General features: G+C 48.7%; 1 protein-coding gene across 1 annotated transcript; it reads right to left on the bottom strand.

The window, feature by feature from the left end:
* Positions 1 to 742: 742 nt before the first annotated feature.
* Positions 743 to 16022, bottom strand: PGD (phosphogluconate dehydrogenase). The gene is made up of 13 exons (XM_069947980.1): positions 15914 to 16022; positions 10377 to 10452; positions 9462 to 9641; positions 8861 to 8926; positions 8659 to 8777; positions 8475 to 8541; positions 7681 to 7815; positions 7327 to 7516; positions 4685 to 4815; positions 2097 to 2230; positions 1803 to 1902; positions 1158 to 1280; positions 743 to 1004 (listed from the first exon to the last, which is right to left on the bottom strand). Exons 1-13 carry the CDS (start codon positions 15919 to 15921, stop codon positions 885 to 887), a joined length of 1449 nt encoding a protein of 482 aa, XP_069804081.1. The 5' UTR covers positions 15922 to 16022; the 3' UTR covers positions 743 to 884.
* Positions 16023 to 17925: the final 1903 nt, after the last annotated feature.

The raw sequence follows: 17925 nt of genomic DNA, 5'->3' as shown, positions 1-17925 counted from the left end.
TATTTTTACCAACATTTGAATAGAATATTACATGAAATCATCAGATTGCATACAGTGGTCATTGCCATGCCACTACATAGCACTGATCAATGTTATAGGCGATCTTCTTACAGAGTCTTTTTGTGGCAGCTCTATGACAAGATCGCTGATCAGACTGCAGGAAGGTAAGAAGTATATCTCCAGCAGTCCGGAAAAGCGATCAGGACCCCGCAAGCACGTTGAAGGGGGTCCCCATTGGAAAGTGAGAGGAGCTGCTCCTGTCACCCCTAAACGCCACAATTGCTGCAACCCATCATTAAAGGGGTACTCCAGCGAATTTCTTTTTCAACTAGTGCCAGTACTTATCAGCTGCTGTATGTCCTGCAAGAAGGGGTGTATTCTTTCCAGTCTGGAGAGCAGGAGAGGTTTTCTATGGGGATTTGCTGCTGCTCTGGACAGTTCCTGACATGGACAGAGGTGGCAGCAGAGAGCACTGTGTCAGACTGGAAAGAATACACCACTTCCTGCAGGACATACAGCGGCTGATAAGTACTGGAATATTGGAGATTTTTTTAGTTTCAAATCCCTGGCACTTTTTGGCACCAAATGATCTGAAAGAAAAACATTTTTGCCAGAGTTCCCCTTTACCTAAATTATTTTTATTTTTATAAAAATGAACACTAATGATGTCTTCGCTTCCTCCATAGACTGGATATTGGGTGCCGGTCATGAGTTATTAAGGAATCACGCAGCACAGGGGAGCAACCATATAAAAACCATTTATTATCATACTAAACAGATTCGAAAAAAAAAAGAAATTCAGATCTGGACGACACATAAGGACAGAGACTACGATGGCTCCGGGCCGGATAAACCTCTACGGCTCTAGACCAGGAAAGTGCATCTCACACGTTGTAGGACGAGGAAGACACGTTGCCGCCGTGACCGGTCCAGTTAGTGTGAATGAAGTGTCCGGGTTTGCACAGGAGCTCGTAGGTGTGAGCCCCAAAGTAATCCCTCTGGGCCTGAAATACAGAGATACAAGGAATTATACAGTTATAATAACATCGATCTTATATGAGGGCTCTCTAGTCTGTGAAACTACAACTCCCAGCATGCCCTGACAGCCTTCAGCTTTCACAGCAGCTGGAGAGGCACAGACTGGTAAGCACTCTCACCTGGATCAGGTTTGCTGGTAACATTTCATGCCTGTAGCCGTCATAGAAAGACAACGCAGTAGTGAAGCATGGCATAGGGATACCGTGCTGCACCCCGGCGCTCACCACCCGGCGCCAGGACTCCTGGAGAAGAGATCGATACAACATATAGTGAGTAGAGGCACAGCCTAAAGCTCCTGGGCCCAAATGTTATAACCTTTAAAGGGGTAGTTCACCCCCAAAAAATTTAAATCAACTGGTGCCAGAGATTTGTAATTTACTTCTACTGAAAAATCTCTAGTCTTCCAGTACTTATCAGCTGCTGTATGTCCTGTAGGAAGTTGTGTATTCTATCCAGTCTGACACACTGCTCTCTGCTGCCACCTCTGTCCATGTCAGGAACTGTACAGAGCAGCAGCAAATCCCCATAGAAAACCTCTCCTGCTCTGGACAGAGGTGGCAGCAGAGAACACTGTCACATTGGAAAGAATACACCACTTCCCACAGGGCATACAGCAGCTGATTAGTACTGGGAAACTAGAGAATTAAATTTCAATTCTGTCCACATTTTTGGCACCAGTAAATTCTTTTCTCTAGAGTACCCCAGGCCAGATAGAGAGACGATGCATAATGTTGCCTCCTTCATCTGCCACCCCCGGGGCTCACCTGACAATTATGCATCTCCTTTTTGAAGAAATCATCCAGCAAAAGGTTTTGAAGCTCTGGGTTTCTGTCGAAGGCTTCCTTGATTTTGCCTAAGAACACGCTGAAAAGAGAAGAAGGGGAGGGGGGGGGATTACATCTTTATAGCCTAAAAAAAAAATAAAAAAAAAAAAAAAAAAAATCTAAGCAGCAATTTTGCACATGATCAAAACGACAACTCCCAGCATTCCCTGAGACCTGCATGCTGGGGGTTGTAGTTTGGGGTTGTGAGACCGCTGCTGTATGACGTTCCGTTACCTGCGGATGATGCAGCCTCCTCTCCACATCATCGCTATTCCTCCATAATTTAACTTCCACCCAAACTCCTTCGCTGCCTGACGGAACAGGATGAATCCTTGTGCATAGGAAATGATCTTGGATGCGTACAAAGCCTGGAGGGGGATAGAGAAAATAACATAAGGGAACAGAAAGTCTCTACTATGTGTGCAGAGCAAGAACAGTTCTTGTTCCACCTTCACTGATACTTAGGGTGAAAACTAGAAACAGGGGGCATACCTGGCTACAGTGGGCATTATATACTGGGCTATATGGGGCACACATGGCTACAGGGGGATTATATACTGGGCTATATGGGGCACACCTGGCTACAGGGGGATTATTACTGGCTATATGGGGCATACCTGGCTACAGGGGGCATTATATACTGGGTTATATGGGGCACACATGGCTACAGGGGGATTATTACTGGCTATATGGGGCACACATGGCTACAGGGGGATTATTACTGGCTATATGGGGCACACATGGCTACAGGGGGATTATTACTGGCTATATGGGGCACACATGGCTACAGGGGGATTATTACTGGCTATATGGGGCACACATGGCTACAGGGGGCGTATTACTGGCTATATGGGGCACACATGGCTACAGGGGGCATATTACTGGCTATATGGGGCACACATGGCTACAGGGGGCATTATATACTGGGCTATATGGGGCACACATGGCTACAGGGGGCATATTACTGGCTATATGGGGCACACATGGCTACAGGGGGCATTATATACTGGGCTATATGGGGCACACATGGCTACAGGGGGCATATTACTGGCTATATGGGGCACACATGGCTACAGGGGGCATTATATACTGGGCTATATGGGGCACACATGGCTACAGGGGGCATATTACTGGCTATATGGGGCACACATGGCTACAGGGGGCATTATATACTGGGCTATATGGGGCACACATGGCTACAGGGGGCGTATTACTGGCTATATGGGGCACACATGGCTACAGGGGGATTATTACTGGCTATATGGGGCACATATGGCTGCAGGGGGATTATTACTGGCTATATGGGGCACATATGGCATTATATACTGGGCTATATGGGGCACACATGGCTACAGGGGGCGTTATTACTGGCTATATGGGGCACATATGGCTACAGGGGGATTATTACTGGCTATATGGGGCTCACATGGCTACAGGGGGATTATTACTGGCTATATGGGGCACACATGGCTACAGGGGGCGTATTACTGGCTATATTGGGCACATATGGCTACAGGGGGATTATTACTGGCTATATGGGGCACACATGGCTACAGGGGGATTATTACTGGCCATATGGGGCACACATGGCTACAAGGGGGATTATTACTGGCTATATGGGGCACATATGGCTACAGGGGGATTATTACTGGCTATATGGGGCACATATGGTTACAGGGGGCGTATTACTGGCTATATGGGGCACATATGGCTACAGGGGGAGTATATACAGGGCTATATGGGGCACATATGGCAACAGGGGGATTATTACTGGCTATATGGGGCACATATGGCTACAGGGGGAGTATATACTGGGCTATATGGGGCACATATGGCTACAGGGGGAGTATATACAGGGCTATATGGGGCACATATGGCTACAGGGGGATTATTACTGGCTATATGGGGCACATATGGCTACAGGGGGAGTATATACAGGGCTATATGGGGCACACATGGCTACAGGGGGCTTATTACTGGCTATATGGGGCACACATGGCTACAGGGGGCATTATTACTGGCTATATGGGGCACATATGGCTACAGGGGGATTATTACTGGCTATATGGGGCACATATGGCTACAGGGGGCATTATTACTGGCTATATGGGGCACATATGGCTACAGGGGGATTATTACTGGCTATATGGGGCACACATGGCTACAGGGGGCTTATTACTGGCTATATGGGGCACACATGGCTACAGGGGGCATTATTACTGGCTATATGGGGCACATATGGTTACAGGGGGCATTTTTAGCTACATGGATTGTACCTAGCTACCAGGATGTTATATTCTGGCTATATAGTGCACACATGGCTACAGGGGTCATAGCTGACTATTGGGCTAATATTACTGGCTACAAGAGGCATACCTGACTACAGAGGGCATATATCAGGCTTCACAGGCAATGTATCTGACTCCAGGGAGTATACCTAACAAAAAGGAAGCATACATGGCTACTGGGGGTATATCTGACTATTGGGACATAATTACTGGACACATGGGACATTATTAATGGCTACGGAGTGCAATGTATTAGGCTACAGTAACACTATATCTGGCTACAGGGGGGCATACAGATCAGTCACATTGTTACAGGGCGATCTATTCTGGGAAGGAACTGCTGACAGATGTTACACAGACCACTTAGGTACTTGGCCTAAAAAAGTTGGAAACAGCCTGTTCAGCGCTGGCCGAGCACACCCTCTAACACTCCATTCATTCAATAGATAAGGGGACCTGATGCCCCCACCAATCAGCCTGGTTCACCCCCTCTCATCACACATGGGGAATACGCTCCCCATCTTTGGCACCTACTTTGCGGATGTCCTCCAGGAACGCCTTCTTGTCTCCCGTGAATTGAACATCTTTTGGTCCCTGAAGCTGCTTGCTTGCCACAATCCTTTCACTCTTCAGGGATGACAGACAACGTGCAAACACGGCTTCACCTGTAGGATAGAGGAAAAATATTAGACACTTCCCACCCACATGACTTAATCCTCAAAACACATCATTCCCTTTATTGTTTAAAGGGAACAGCGCCAGACATACGAGTGTGGTTGCGGCTGGTACTGCAGTCCAGATGAGACACATAAGGGGGGGCACAGTGGCAGCATTCTGTGGCTTTATGGGTGACCAACACAAGCGTGTGGCAAGGTTGTGCAGGTGATAGTGTGTGCATGTACTATATGTATTATCAGCACTATCCTGACTGGTGAGAACGTCATTGACTTTTAACCCCGGCAGTGCTGGAGCCGTCTCCGCGTTATCCCACAGAACTGGTTTCATGATGACACAGTGACATTGTGCAGGGCTTCCTGATGGGATTACGCCACTACAGGCAGGAAGTGACTGCAAGAAGATGAAATCCTACCGCAGCCAGTTATGCCGCTCCTCAATGACTTGTGTAATAAGGGAATTACAGGGTGCGATAAGACGTTGTTCCTCTTCGCTGTCAGCACACTGGTTCTAATGGGATGAAGCGGCCGTCACCAGAAAAAGCATCAACATCACAGGAATCTGCCATAGCCTGGACTCCAGCCTGATACATTGTACATATAATAGTCCTGCTCTCAGCCGTATCCAGTGTAGACAATGCTCTGTGAGCTCCAGCCTGATACATTGTACATATAATAGTCCTGCTCTCAGCCGTATCCAGTGTAGACAATGCTCTGTGAGCTCCAGCCTGATACATTGTACATATAATAGTCCTGCTCTCAGCCGTATCCAGTGTAGACAATGCTCTGTGAGCTCCAGCCTGATACATTGTACATATAATAGTCCTGCTCTCAGCCGTATCCAGTGTAGACAATGCTCTGTGAGCTCTGCAGCCCGGACTCCAGCCTGATATATTGTACATAGCTAGTCTTGCTCTCAGCTGATGAGTGATACAGTTATATCCAGTGTAGACAATGCTCTGTGAGCAAAACACATCAGCTTCACAAATCTTTTTAATAGTTTGCTACAATTGCATTCTGGAGCTGAGGCCATTCAGCTGGATAGGGGACTTGAATGAAATTGTGGTGGTACCGACCTCTGGGCCGCCCAGGAATCTCACTCAGCTTCCTGCAGCGGCTCCATAGAGAATAAATAGAAGTGCAGCCACACGCCGACCAGCAGCTCCATTCAAAATAAAGCAGACGGGGGGGGGGGGGAGAGCACTAGATATCGGCAGAGATCACACACCCCCATGATCTCATACTTGTCCCTATACCCCTGCTCCACCCCTCCTCCTACTCCCATATAAGTAGATTGGAGAGCTGCTGTGAAGAGCAGTAAAGCACAGAACGCTGGGGTGCAATGACCTAGTGGTCGTCTACCGTGCTGGATAACACCTATTCATAAGCCGCCAAGAGAGCGGGAAGGTGTACAGGAGTGTTCACACTAACTAAACCTGCACTGAATATCCCACATCTAATAGCAGAATCCGGAGGGCAGATTTTTGTGCCCTTTTTATTTTTAATGTAGTTTTCCAGCAAAGCTTGTGTTAGAGCTCCCATCGAATTAAATGGAAACCCAATGTGGAATCACATGAAAAAGTGTCCAGACAGAATTTGTAGTGATCTCATGTTATATTTTCCTACACAGCTGCGTTCAAAATTCTGCTTTGTTGCTCTTGAAAACAGAGAGTGGTATATCGCCACCCAGTTGACAGCTGAGCCCTAACCATCCTTAATTCCCCACAATACAATATCATAACGCAATGTAACTTAAAGAGTACCAGTCATTATAAAAAAATAAATAATAACTTTTGATATGTCATAGACCCTGACCAATCAGTAGGGCACTCCGGTCTGCGACCTACATGGAACCCTTCAAATAAAGGTCCTATTACACCAGGCGATCATCATCTGTTTTTGGCCGATTATTGTCCGTCACAGACGATAATCGCTTGGTGTAATAGATCTTGTTAAAATGTACGATGTCGGATGATCCTTGTCTTTCAACATGATGAAAAAAAAAAGACTAGAAGGATAGCGACAATCTGCTGACTAATGCCCCATGTAATAGGAGCGGCAGCAGCAGACCACTGCTTTCTCCTATGGGCTCCCCTGACAGTCTTCAGATCCTGCAGCTTTGTGCGGTCCCTCCGCACTTAACCGCTCGCTGTCGGTGTGTAACAGCAGCGACAGCGATTGGGGAATGAGAAGCAAGAGAGCTCTGATCTGACAGGTCGTGCTCGCTTGCTCCTCCAGATTGGCCCCTGTAATAGGGACTTTACTTTGCTAGTCCATCTAGGTCACATGACGCAGAGGCAGAAGTGAATGTGCTGCACGTAGATTCTCGCAGCTCATTCTCCTGATCCGTCGCGGTCTGAACACTTACATCATGACCGATCGTCTCGGACACGTCATAAGGTTTCTTTAATGCCGGTGCCCATATACATTTGGGAAAGCGAAAGCATCTGATGGTGATTTTAACAGTAGGATATTGTAGTTTGTCCAGTGACAGGTTCTTACCGATGAGAGTAACCGGAACGCCGAAATCCAGAGCAGAGATGGCCGTCCACTTCCCTGTGCCTTTCTGCCCGGCCGTGTCCTGGATCTTAGGGAGCAGATGCTTTCCATCCACCTCCCGGTATTTAAGGATGCCGGCCGTGATCTCGATCAGAAAAGAGTCTAGCTCAGTCTTGTTCCAGTCCTCAAATGTCTGAATGATAGAAAAATATAAAAATAAAAGAAATGTCAGTAATTAAAAAAAAAATAAATTATGCAGAAATAACAAAAATTACCTCTTTTCTTTTTTTCGGGAATGGCGCCATATTTACTGCAAAGTGAATGTAATCTTCATGTAGCAGCCCCCCCACATCTCACCTTTGCCATCTCGTCCTGCTCCAGCCCCACGACGTCCTTCATCAGGTGGTACGCCTCGCAGATCAGCTGCATGTCACCGTACTCTATTCCATTGTGAACCATTTTCACAAAATGTCCGGAACCTTCTTCACCCACCTGTCCCAAAATAATACAGTTACAGAGGTTACATAGAGGGTATGGAGGGGTGAGTAAGATCATTAAGGGGGAATGTGGTGGTGGTTGGGGGGCGAATCTCCTATCTGGACAATGCCCACTGATCAGAAGGATCCCCTGACAATAGGCTGATCAATAGAGATTCCTCATGTTTGAATCTTCAGTGATCAGTTGCTATTTTTCTCTGCGGCGCCACCACAGTGGAAGCGAAGAATTACACAGCGCACATTAACATCAATGGGTTATCTGTGTACTGTAGGGCAGGTCCCCCAAAACCTGAGACACACTCTGTATCCATGTGACGCATGGCCATGCCAAGTTCTCCAGAGATGCTTATCATCTGTTCTTGCTATTTGTCACTCAATTAAAAAGTAAGTCCAGAATGAAAAAAACATGGCTGCTTCCTTCCAATAACAGCGACACCCCTGTCCTCAGGTCGTGCGTGGTATTACAATTCAGCTAGGTTCAATTCCCTGGAACTGAGCTTCAATACCGCACACAACCTGAGGACAAGTGTGGCGCTGTATCAGGAGAATATCAGCCATGTTTCTCTAATCCTGGATAACCTTATCCTAGTGACACCCACCAGTAACCTACAGGATTTTATATCTATGGCCGGGACAACAAGAAGAATCCCTCACCCAGTCACAGCACGGCTCCTTCCCGACCTTGGCTGCGATGCTCTGGAAAATGTCTTTAATATACGGCCTGTAAGAAGAGAGAGAACCGCGGGTAAACCGATGCAATGAGAAGATCCCGGCTCAGGTCAGAGGAAAGCAGCTCCTCATTGACTATATGTAGCAATGCTGAAGGAGTAGTTCTTACCAGGCCTCAGGGTCTCCCCCGGGCATCAGAGATGGTCCGTATCTGGCCCCGTCTTCTCCTCCACTAACACCGCTGCCAACAAACCGGATGCCCTTGGCTTTCAGCTCCTTACAGCGTCTCTGAAGAAAGAAATAAAATTCTTCAGTAAGTATTCAGCTTACCCAGCCTTACTGGAGACACGGCAGCCATGATGGAAACCTACCGTGCTGTCACTATACTCTGAATTCCCGCCATCGATGATGATGTCACCGGGTGAGAGCAAAGGAACCTGCAACCAGAGAACAAAGAGAAGTTACAAAGGAACCTGCAACCAGAGAACAAAGAGAAGTTACAAAGGAACCTGCTACCAGAGAACAAAGAAGTTACAAAGGAAATGCAGAGACCAGATGACACAGCAGCACAGTGTTTGCTCCTGGCACCCAGGTAAAGCTTACTGTACTGGCAAGTCAACATGGCACAAGCTGTGCCCATTGGGTGCGGACCTGGCAACACGTTGTACTCAGTGCATATGTGCCAGCTAGGATTAGTGTAGCAGATGGAGTGAAGTAACCCGTCCACACCAGGCATCCTCCACCCCAATGGTGCACTGCCCCCCGGCACCTGTGGAGGTCCTAAGGCAAAGCCAGATAGGAGAGCCGGTATGTCATTAGTGGGTGACTATAACACAGATAACCAGGGCAGATGCTGGGGCCCCCTGGGGTGATCTGTGTGACATGCTCTATGTGTAGGGTGAACGGCCCACATGCACCCAGAGCCAGTCCGGTCCATAGAGATTGTGCATCAGATCACAGGTCAGTACATACCAGGTTATTGATGAAGTCGTCCACCGCCTGCCCGGCCTTCACCAGCATCATGATCCTCCGGGGTTTCTTCAGCTTGGAGACCATTTCTTGTAAGGAATGAGCCCCGATCACCTTGGTGCCTTTCGCTTCATTGGCCAAAAACTCGTCCACTTTGGAAACCGTCCTGTTAAATGCACAAACCTGGAGCGAAAGAAACAGAGAGACATGAAGAGCAGAACAGGCACGTATAGGGGCAGATGTTACCTTCAGACCAATAGCCGACGGCTGAACTGACTGCTATCTGCTACTCCTCCTGGTCCCCATACACGTGCATGCTTCCCCCAGTACACACGCACGCTCTCCCCATCTCCCCAGTACACATGCACATTTGGCCACCCATACATGTACAGGTTCCTCCAACCCAATACACATGCATGCTTGGCCCCGTACATATGCACCCTCTGACCCCCATACATATGCATGCTCGTACCCCCATACATGTGCATGCTCGGACCCCCATACATGTGCATGCTCGGACCCCCATACATGTGCATGCTCGGACCCCCATACATGTGCACGCTCAGCTTAGCCCCCTTATTCACCTTACAACTGAGAGAGAGAAGGGGTCTATAGGACACTGCCAGATACTTGTGCAAGAGCCATGGAAATTTAACATCCCCCTACCTGAGGCTTCACTATTGCTGCCAAACCCCCCTCCCCCATTCTTATGTCCTGATGGGAGTTGTAGTATTACAGCAGCCACACAGTCACACGTCGGATTCCACTGGCACAAAACATCCAGAAACTCATTCACATTTCGACATTATATATTTAATGGGCTCATCTCTATGTTATGTACCAAGCAAGGAAGTCACCCAAGAGCCCGGGCTTACATCACCCACCGATGGGGCAATGCCGCTGCGTGCCACCACTTACCACATAGCCATGGTCGTTCATGTTCAGGATCAGGTTCTGGCCCATTACAGCCAATCCGATGAGTGCGATATCAGCTCTGGGGGAGGGGGAGAAAATTACATAAATTATATTATATATATATATATATATATATATATATATATATATATATATATATATATATATACACACACACACACACCCATACACAGTATATTACATAGGTTTACTTGGCCCGGAGGTTATGGGAGGACAAGGTGGAGGTAGAGCACTGTACACACCCAGCAGTCAGGGAACGGGCACACAGGCAATGCTTCAGCTTATTCACTCCATGTGTTGATTTTGGAAAGGTGGAGCGACCATGGAGAATGTGAGGCTTAGGCGGACAATAACACTGCTACATGTCTCAGGTATAAATGCCAGGTCTTATCTTTCTTATGCAGGTACACTGGGTTATCCCAAGATTAACAGTTATCCCCATCTACAAAATAGCACATAACTAACCGATTGTGGGGGGGTCTGACCACTGGGACCCCCACCGATCATAAGAATAGAGGTGAAATATTCCCATTAAAAGGGTACTCCTAATTGTAACTTACTTCTATTTAAAACTCTCCAGTCTTCCAGTACTTATCAGCTGCTGTATGTCCTGCAGGAAGTAGTCTGACACAGTGCTCTCTGCTTCCACCTCAGTCCATGTCAGGAACTATCCAGAGCAGCAGCTAATCTCCATAGAAAACCTCTCCTGCTCCGGACAGTTCCTGACATGGACAGAGGTGGCAGTAGAGAGCACTGTGTCAGGCTGGAGAGAATACACCACTTACTGCAGGACATACAGCAACTGATAAGTACTGGAAGACTGGAAATTTTTTAAAGAAGTAAATTACAACAATTTCTATTTATCTGGAGTCCTCCTTGGCAGTGGTCTTCAACCTGTGTTTCTGCAGCTGTTGCAAAACTACAACTCCCAGCATGCCCTGACAGCCTTCGGCTGTCAGGGCATGCTGGGAGTTGTAGTTTTGCAACAGCTGCAGAAACACAGGTTGGGTAACAGTGACTTACAGGTAGTGTAGTGTCCTGTTTTATAGGGTTAGCCGCCTATCTATCTAGTTGACCTCGCGCCTCCCTGACAAATAACAGAGTCCCGGACACTTTCTTTCCCTATAAAGCGGCTGCCATCTCTCTGTCGGCGCGGGGTACACCCAGGCTTAGACATGACATAGCACGCAGCAAACTGCAAGAACAAACACAGGCAGCGGGGATTAACTTTTCTCCTCCTGGACGAGGCTTCTGTATACTGTACTCTCCATACCTGGATTACTACGCGACCTACCACACCTTCCCGGGGCAGAAAGCCGAGCCCTGGCTTCCTCCTTCCCGGGTATTAGTCATAGAGCTTCTAAGGCGTCAGTACTACCTGAAGCAGGAGGCTCTGTATGAGCATTTAGCTCTGCATATTGTACATGAATTGCTTTCTAGAAGTGATCCCCCGGCAGGTGTATAAGTACACGGGGGTGGGGGAGGGGGCGCTTCCGGCTGATCTGATTACTACACAGGATTATAGGCTTCCTGGGGAAAATCCACACTCACTGTCACTGTCACGTTACATCACGGCTACCGAGGGAAAGAAAGAACCAGGCTCCTCCGCCAGGACGGTTGTCACTCACCAGTAACACATTGTAGGCTGCAACTAATCCCCAGATCTGTATGATGGCGGAAAGTATCCACTTTTTATATACTTGCAGCAAAAACTGCGTATGTTAAAGGGATTGTTCATCCAAATGTTTTTTTTCTTTCAAATCAACTGGTGTCAGAAATTTGTAATTTTATTCTATAAAAAATAAAAACTCCAGTCTTCCAGTACTTATCAGCTGCTGTATGTCCTGCAGGAAGTGGTGTACTCTCCCTAGTCTGACACAGTGCTCTCTGCTGCCACCTCTGTCCATATCGGAGCTACTCATCCCTCAATGTGTCAGCAGACTAAGGCCATGTTCACACAACGTATATTTTCGTAAAAGTATAGCCGTTGTTGCCGTGATTAATACGAAAATATATGTTACCTTTCAGTCTATGGAATCCCGGCCGGAGTGTATACACAGGGTATACGCTCCGGCTGGGATGTCTAGCGGCGCCGCAAACAACTGACATGTCAGTTTTCTGCAGCCGCTATTCATTGAATAGCAGCCGCAGAAAACCGTCAGTGCAGACAGTGGAACGAGCGGCTCCGGCCGCATGCTTCATAGTGTGCAGTTGGGAGTTCTGATGCGGGCACGCAGGGATGCACCCGCATCAGAACTCTGCGGTGCTTAAGATCATCCGGCTGGTACTGCAGAACCGAGTCACGGAACGTCCAGTCTCTTACAACATGTGAACATTGCCATAGGGTGCGTCCGTAGACAGTGAATGCATGCAATGGACTGTGTCCCCACCTGGCACAATGTATCAATATCATGCCGGCAGCGGGGGGGGGGGGGGAACAGCAGAACTGCAGCACTTTAATGACACAACTGCGCGACTCTGTCCTAATAAGTTCTTGCAGCGACTTAAGAGTTTCCCCGCTGCCTGCGCAATATTGATACATCATGCCAGGTGGGGACACAATCCATTACGGGCATTCACTGTCCATAGGTCCGCAAAATCTACGGATGTGTGAATGCAGCCTAAGGTTATTGGTCTGTACCCCCCATGCTTTCCCCTGCAACACTGCTTATTCAAAATGCAAAGATCCGCCCATCAGCCTGACATCCTAATCCCTACACTATACATGAGGATGATGATGATGATGATGATGATGCACGTCCTGCAGAGATCAGGAGATGAGCAGTGATCTATGCTGATCTCTGCAATGAAGTGCTGTGGGGTTTAGTAGATCTCTGTGTATCCAGAATAATACTGACAGTGTGAATAGAACCCGGGAGCTGCATTATGCTGGGGATTATGGGGTCCCAGCTCATACCGCACCCCCCATCACCTGACCGTATCTGTACAGGTGGAGAAACCGTAAACCGACAATGAACACATAACATCTGATCATGACGTTTGCTCCATCTGTAGTGTTTCCCCCTCTGAGATCTGCTCTGGTTTTAGGCCCCATTCACACATCACTAATCCTGTCTGTAACTGCAGACCCCAAACTATGCACAGGATTGGGAGGTGTCCGCCCCGTCCATATATACACTGACCCATTGATTAAAACAGATGGAAAAAGTCACCAATGTATCCGCAACAACTATAGATGTGTAACAGGGTCTCTGCGCATGTGTGAACGTCCTCTTACCCTACAGAGTTTCTATGGACAAACAGTGCAGATCTGCTGCTTTTGCCCCTACAGCCAGGATCAGCGACACATGACAGCTGCACGTGGGTATACTATTAGTTATAGGGAGTCAGGGCCAGGATCAGCGACACATGACAGCTACACACGGGTATACTGATGGGTATAGGGGGGTCAGGGCCAGGATCAGCGACACATGACAGATATATGCGGGTATACTGATGGTTGTAGGAGAGTCAGGGCCAGGATCAGTGACACATGACAGCTACACAAAGGTATACTGATGGTTATAGGGGGGAGGGGGGGGGGTCAGGGCCAGGATCAGTGACACATGACAACTACACACAGGTATACTGATGGTTATAGGGGGTCAGGGCCAGGATCAGCGACTCATGACAGCTACACACAGGTATACTGACGGTTATAGGGGGGTCAGGCCAGGATCAGCGACACATGACAGCTACACACGGGTATACTGATGGGTATAGGGGGGTCAGGGCCAGGATCAGCGACACATGACAGCTATATGCGGGTATACTGATGATTATAGGGGGATCAGGGCCAGGATCAGCGACACATGACAGCTATATGCGGGTATACTGATGATTATAGGAGGGTCAGGGCCAGGATCAGTGACACATAACAGCTGCACACATGTATACTGATGGTTATAGGGGGGTCAGGGCCAGGATCAGCGACACATGACAGCTACACACAGGTATACTGATGATTATAGGAGGGTCAGGGCCAGGATCAGTGACACATAACAGCTGCACACATGTATACTGATGGTTATAGGGGGGTCAGGGCCAGGATCAGCGACACATGACAGCTACACACAGGTATACTGATGGTTATAGGGGGGTCAGGGCCAGGATCAGCGACACATGACAGCTACACACAGGTATACTGATGATTATAGGAGGGTCAGGGCCAGGATCAGTGACACATAACAGCTGCACACATGTATACTGATGGTTATAGGGGGGTCAGGGCCAGGATCAGTGACACATGACAGCTACACACAGGTATACTGATGGTTATAGGGGGTCAGGGCCAGGATCAGCGACTCATGACAGCTACACACAGGTATACTGACGGTTATAGGGGGGTCAGGGCCAGGATCAGCGACACATGACAGCTACACACAGGTATACTGATGGTTATAGGGGGTCAGGGCCAGGATCAGCGACTCATGACAGCTACACACAGGTATACTGATGGTTATAGGGGGGTCAGGGCCAGGTGACACCTTATAGTGACTACAACTCCCATCTGACTGAAGCCTCAGAGGTCACTGACAATATAACCAATGACTAGAGAGGAAAAAGAGACCGGATGACTGGTGACCGGTGGGACCTTTGATGGGCAGGGTGACTGGTGATGGTGACTGGTGATGGACTGGGTCACTGGTGATGGGCAGGGTGACTGGTGATGGGCAGGGTGACTGGTGATGGTGACTGGTGATGGACTGGGTGACTGGTGATGGGCAGGGTGACTGGTGATGGTGACTGGTGATGGACTGGGTCACTGGTGATGGGCAGGGTGACTGGTGATGGGCAGGGTGACTGGTGATGGTGACTGGTGATGGACTGGGTGACTGGTGATGGGCAGGGTGACTGGAGGGACTGGTGATGGTGACTGGTGATGGGCAGGGTGACTGGTGATGGGCAGGGTGACTGGTGATGGGCAGGGTGACTGGTGATGGTGACTGGTGATGGACTGGGTGACTGGTGATGGGCAGGGTGACTGGTGATGGTCCAGGTGACTGGTGATGGACCGGGTGACTGGTGATGGGCCGGGTGACTGGTAATGGACCGGGTGACTGGTGATGGGCAGGGTGACTGGTGATGGGCCGGGTGACTGGTGATGGGCCGGGTGACTGGTGATGGGCCGGGTGACTGGTAATGGACCGGGTGACTGGTGATGGGCCGGGTGACTGGTGATGGGCCGGGTGACTGGTGATGGTGACTGGTGATGGGCCGGGTGACTGGTGATGGGCCGGGTGACTGGTGATGGGCCGGGTGACTGGTGATGGGCAGGGTGACTGGTGATGGGCAGGGTGACTGGTGATGGGCAGGGTGACTGGTAATGGACCGGGTGACTGGTGATGGACCGGGTGACTGGTGATGGACCGGGTGACTGGTGATGGACCGGGTGACGCTCCCATCAGGACCGGGCGCTGACAGATGGACCCTGAGTAACCAGATATCCCTGCTCAACACGTGACCGCAGCAGGCGCAGATCACATGACCCCCTTCCCCCCCGGGACGCCCGCACTCACTCCGCCATGGTGACAGGTGTGGTGATGTCAGGTCCCCGGATGTCGCGCCGCTCACTCCTCTCTGCTTTGTGACAGAGCCACAGACTTCAGCCCAAGTTGTCCTCTGAAACCACCTGACGTCACGCCCTGCCCCCTCTCCCATTGGCTCCGCGTCAGACAGGGGGGCGCGGCCCGGCTGTCACTCATCCTATAACAGGGGACGGTGGCTCGTCAGGCCGTGGGCCGACCAATCAGACCTGAGCAATCGCAGGCCGAGCCATTAACCCTCTCCCTGCTGTCACAAAGGGCAATGACTTAGCAAGTGGCTGCAATAAACTGCCGGGGGCCAAATGTCAGCGGGTTCAGGGGGAAAGTGCACGATCCTCTGAGACATTATATTATAATTGTTATTATTATTATTATTATTATTATTATTATTATTATTATTATTATTATTATTATTATCACGCCTCTAAAAACCTAAGGGATATTCCCATCTCACAGTTCTGGCAGAAATCCATGTGTGATGAGTGGGGGTCCCCGACCTCCCATAGAGCGGCACACACCCCTCACACATCCATGGTCGCCTCTGTGTTAGTTCATCTCCTGTATGTGGTGGTGGCGGAGGGCGGGGGTCTTACATTCGGGGGATGCCTTATTTTCAGGGGGATGCCATATTTTAAGCTATTCTGTAAATCCTCCACTAAGCCTTACTTTCAGAGGATGTCTTATTTTCAGGGAAACAGGGTATCTATTCAGTCTCCTTCCCCCAGTTCTCAGCTGCTGCTTTCTGCTGAAGACACAGTAATCTGTGAGTGAGCTTTTCTCTCTGTCTCCCCCCTCCCTTCTGAGACAGCTGATGTAAACAAGTCCCAGGCAGACTGGGATCTGTAACATTGTAGGTTCTTTGTAATGCTGAGAGGGTTAATCATAGTGAGTTTATCAGCAATTGGACCTCCGGTTAACCCTTCGAGCATTACAAAGAAGCTACAATGTTGCAGATAAAGCCAGCCAGCTGTCTCAGAATGGAGGGGGGAGGAGAGGGAGACAGAGAAAAACTCACACACAGAATCTTTTGTCTTCAGCAGAAAGCAGCAGCTGAGAACTGGGGGAAGGAGACTGAATAGATAATAAAAAGTATGAAAGGAATTGTTTGTCTCACCATAAGCAGCAACATATCAAAACGTTATGTTTGAGTAGAATCCCCCTTTAAATGACATATCCAGCAGTAGAAGAATATTGCTGTCTGTTTTTTTCAGAACTTTTTTCCATACTTGTCCTCAGAATTTGTCGGGTATTGCAGCTTCCCATACATTACCCATGGGCAGGTGTGGCACTATTATTCGGATGCAGGATTGTCTAGGATGACATGGATACTTTGGCTTCAAGGTGGCTTGTGTTATCAAAGATGGCTGTCACTCTGACTAATGTAAGTGAATAGGGGTCACATTACAGGACCTGGCACTGCATATAATGGTAACAACAGACTGTACTGTATACTTCTATATAACAGTTATACAATTACATTCTGCATCTGTGGATGGCTCTGTAGTCGAGCTCTCATCCTGCAGATCATTGCTCCTTTGCTGCTGCCGCTTGGGCTGTAAGACTCTGCTCACATTTGTATTGTATAGTGGAAGCAATTCCGCAGTCCTGTATCTGATGCACAGTGGACCCCCTATGTGTACAGCTGGGTTCGTTGGCTTCTCGTATACTGTCCATGACTTTGGCAGAATCACATGTGAGAGGGCCGGTGGTATATGGCTAGTCTGATTGTACGTCCCAGGTCAGTGGGCAACGCTCAGAACCCATTACACAGACCTGTGCCCAGCAGTGGTCGGCGTGTTACAATATTACAGAGGAGGAAGGATGTGAGATGCAACTACTGGGTAGAAGCCACTGAGTGGTGAAACCATCCTCTTCTTCTATCTTTCTCTATCCAATGGTTTCCTAAGAACGTTATCTGTGTGGACATAGATGACCATGTACTGAAGCATGTGTAATATGTAATATGAAACCCATATCATGTGCAG

This window comes from Dendropsophus ebraccatus, chromosome 12 (assembly GCF_027789765.1).
Source record: "Dendropsophus ebraccatus isolate aDenEbr1 chromosome 12, aDenEbr1.pat, whole genome shotgun sequence".
Lineage (NCBI taxonomy): Eukaryota > Metazoa > Chordata > Amphibia > Anura > Hylidae > Dendropsophus > Dendropsophus ebraccatus.
Note: the sequence above shows the minus strand (reverse complement) of the source record. Positions and strands in the feature narration are given on the sequence as shown.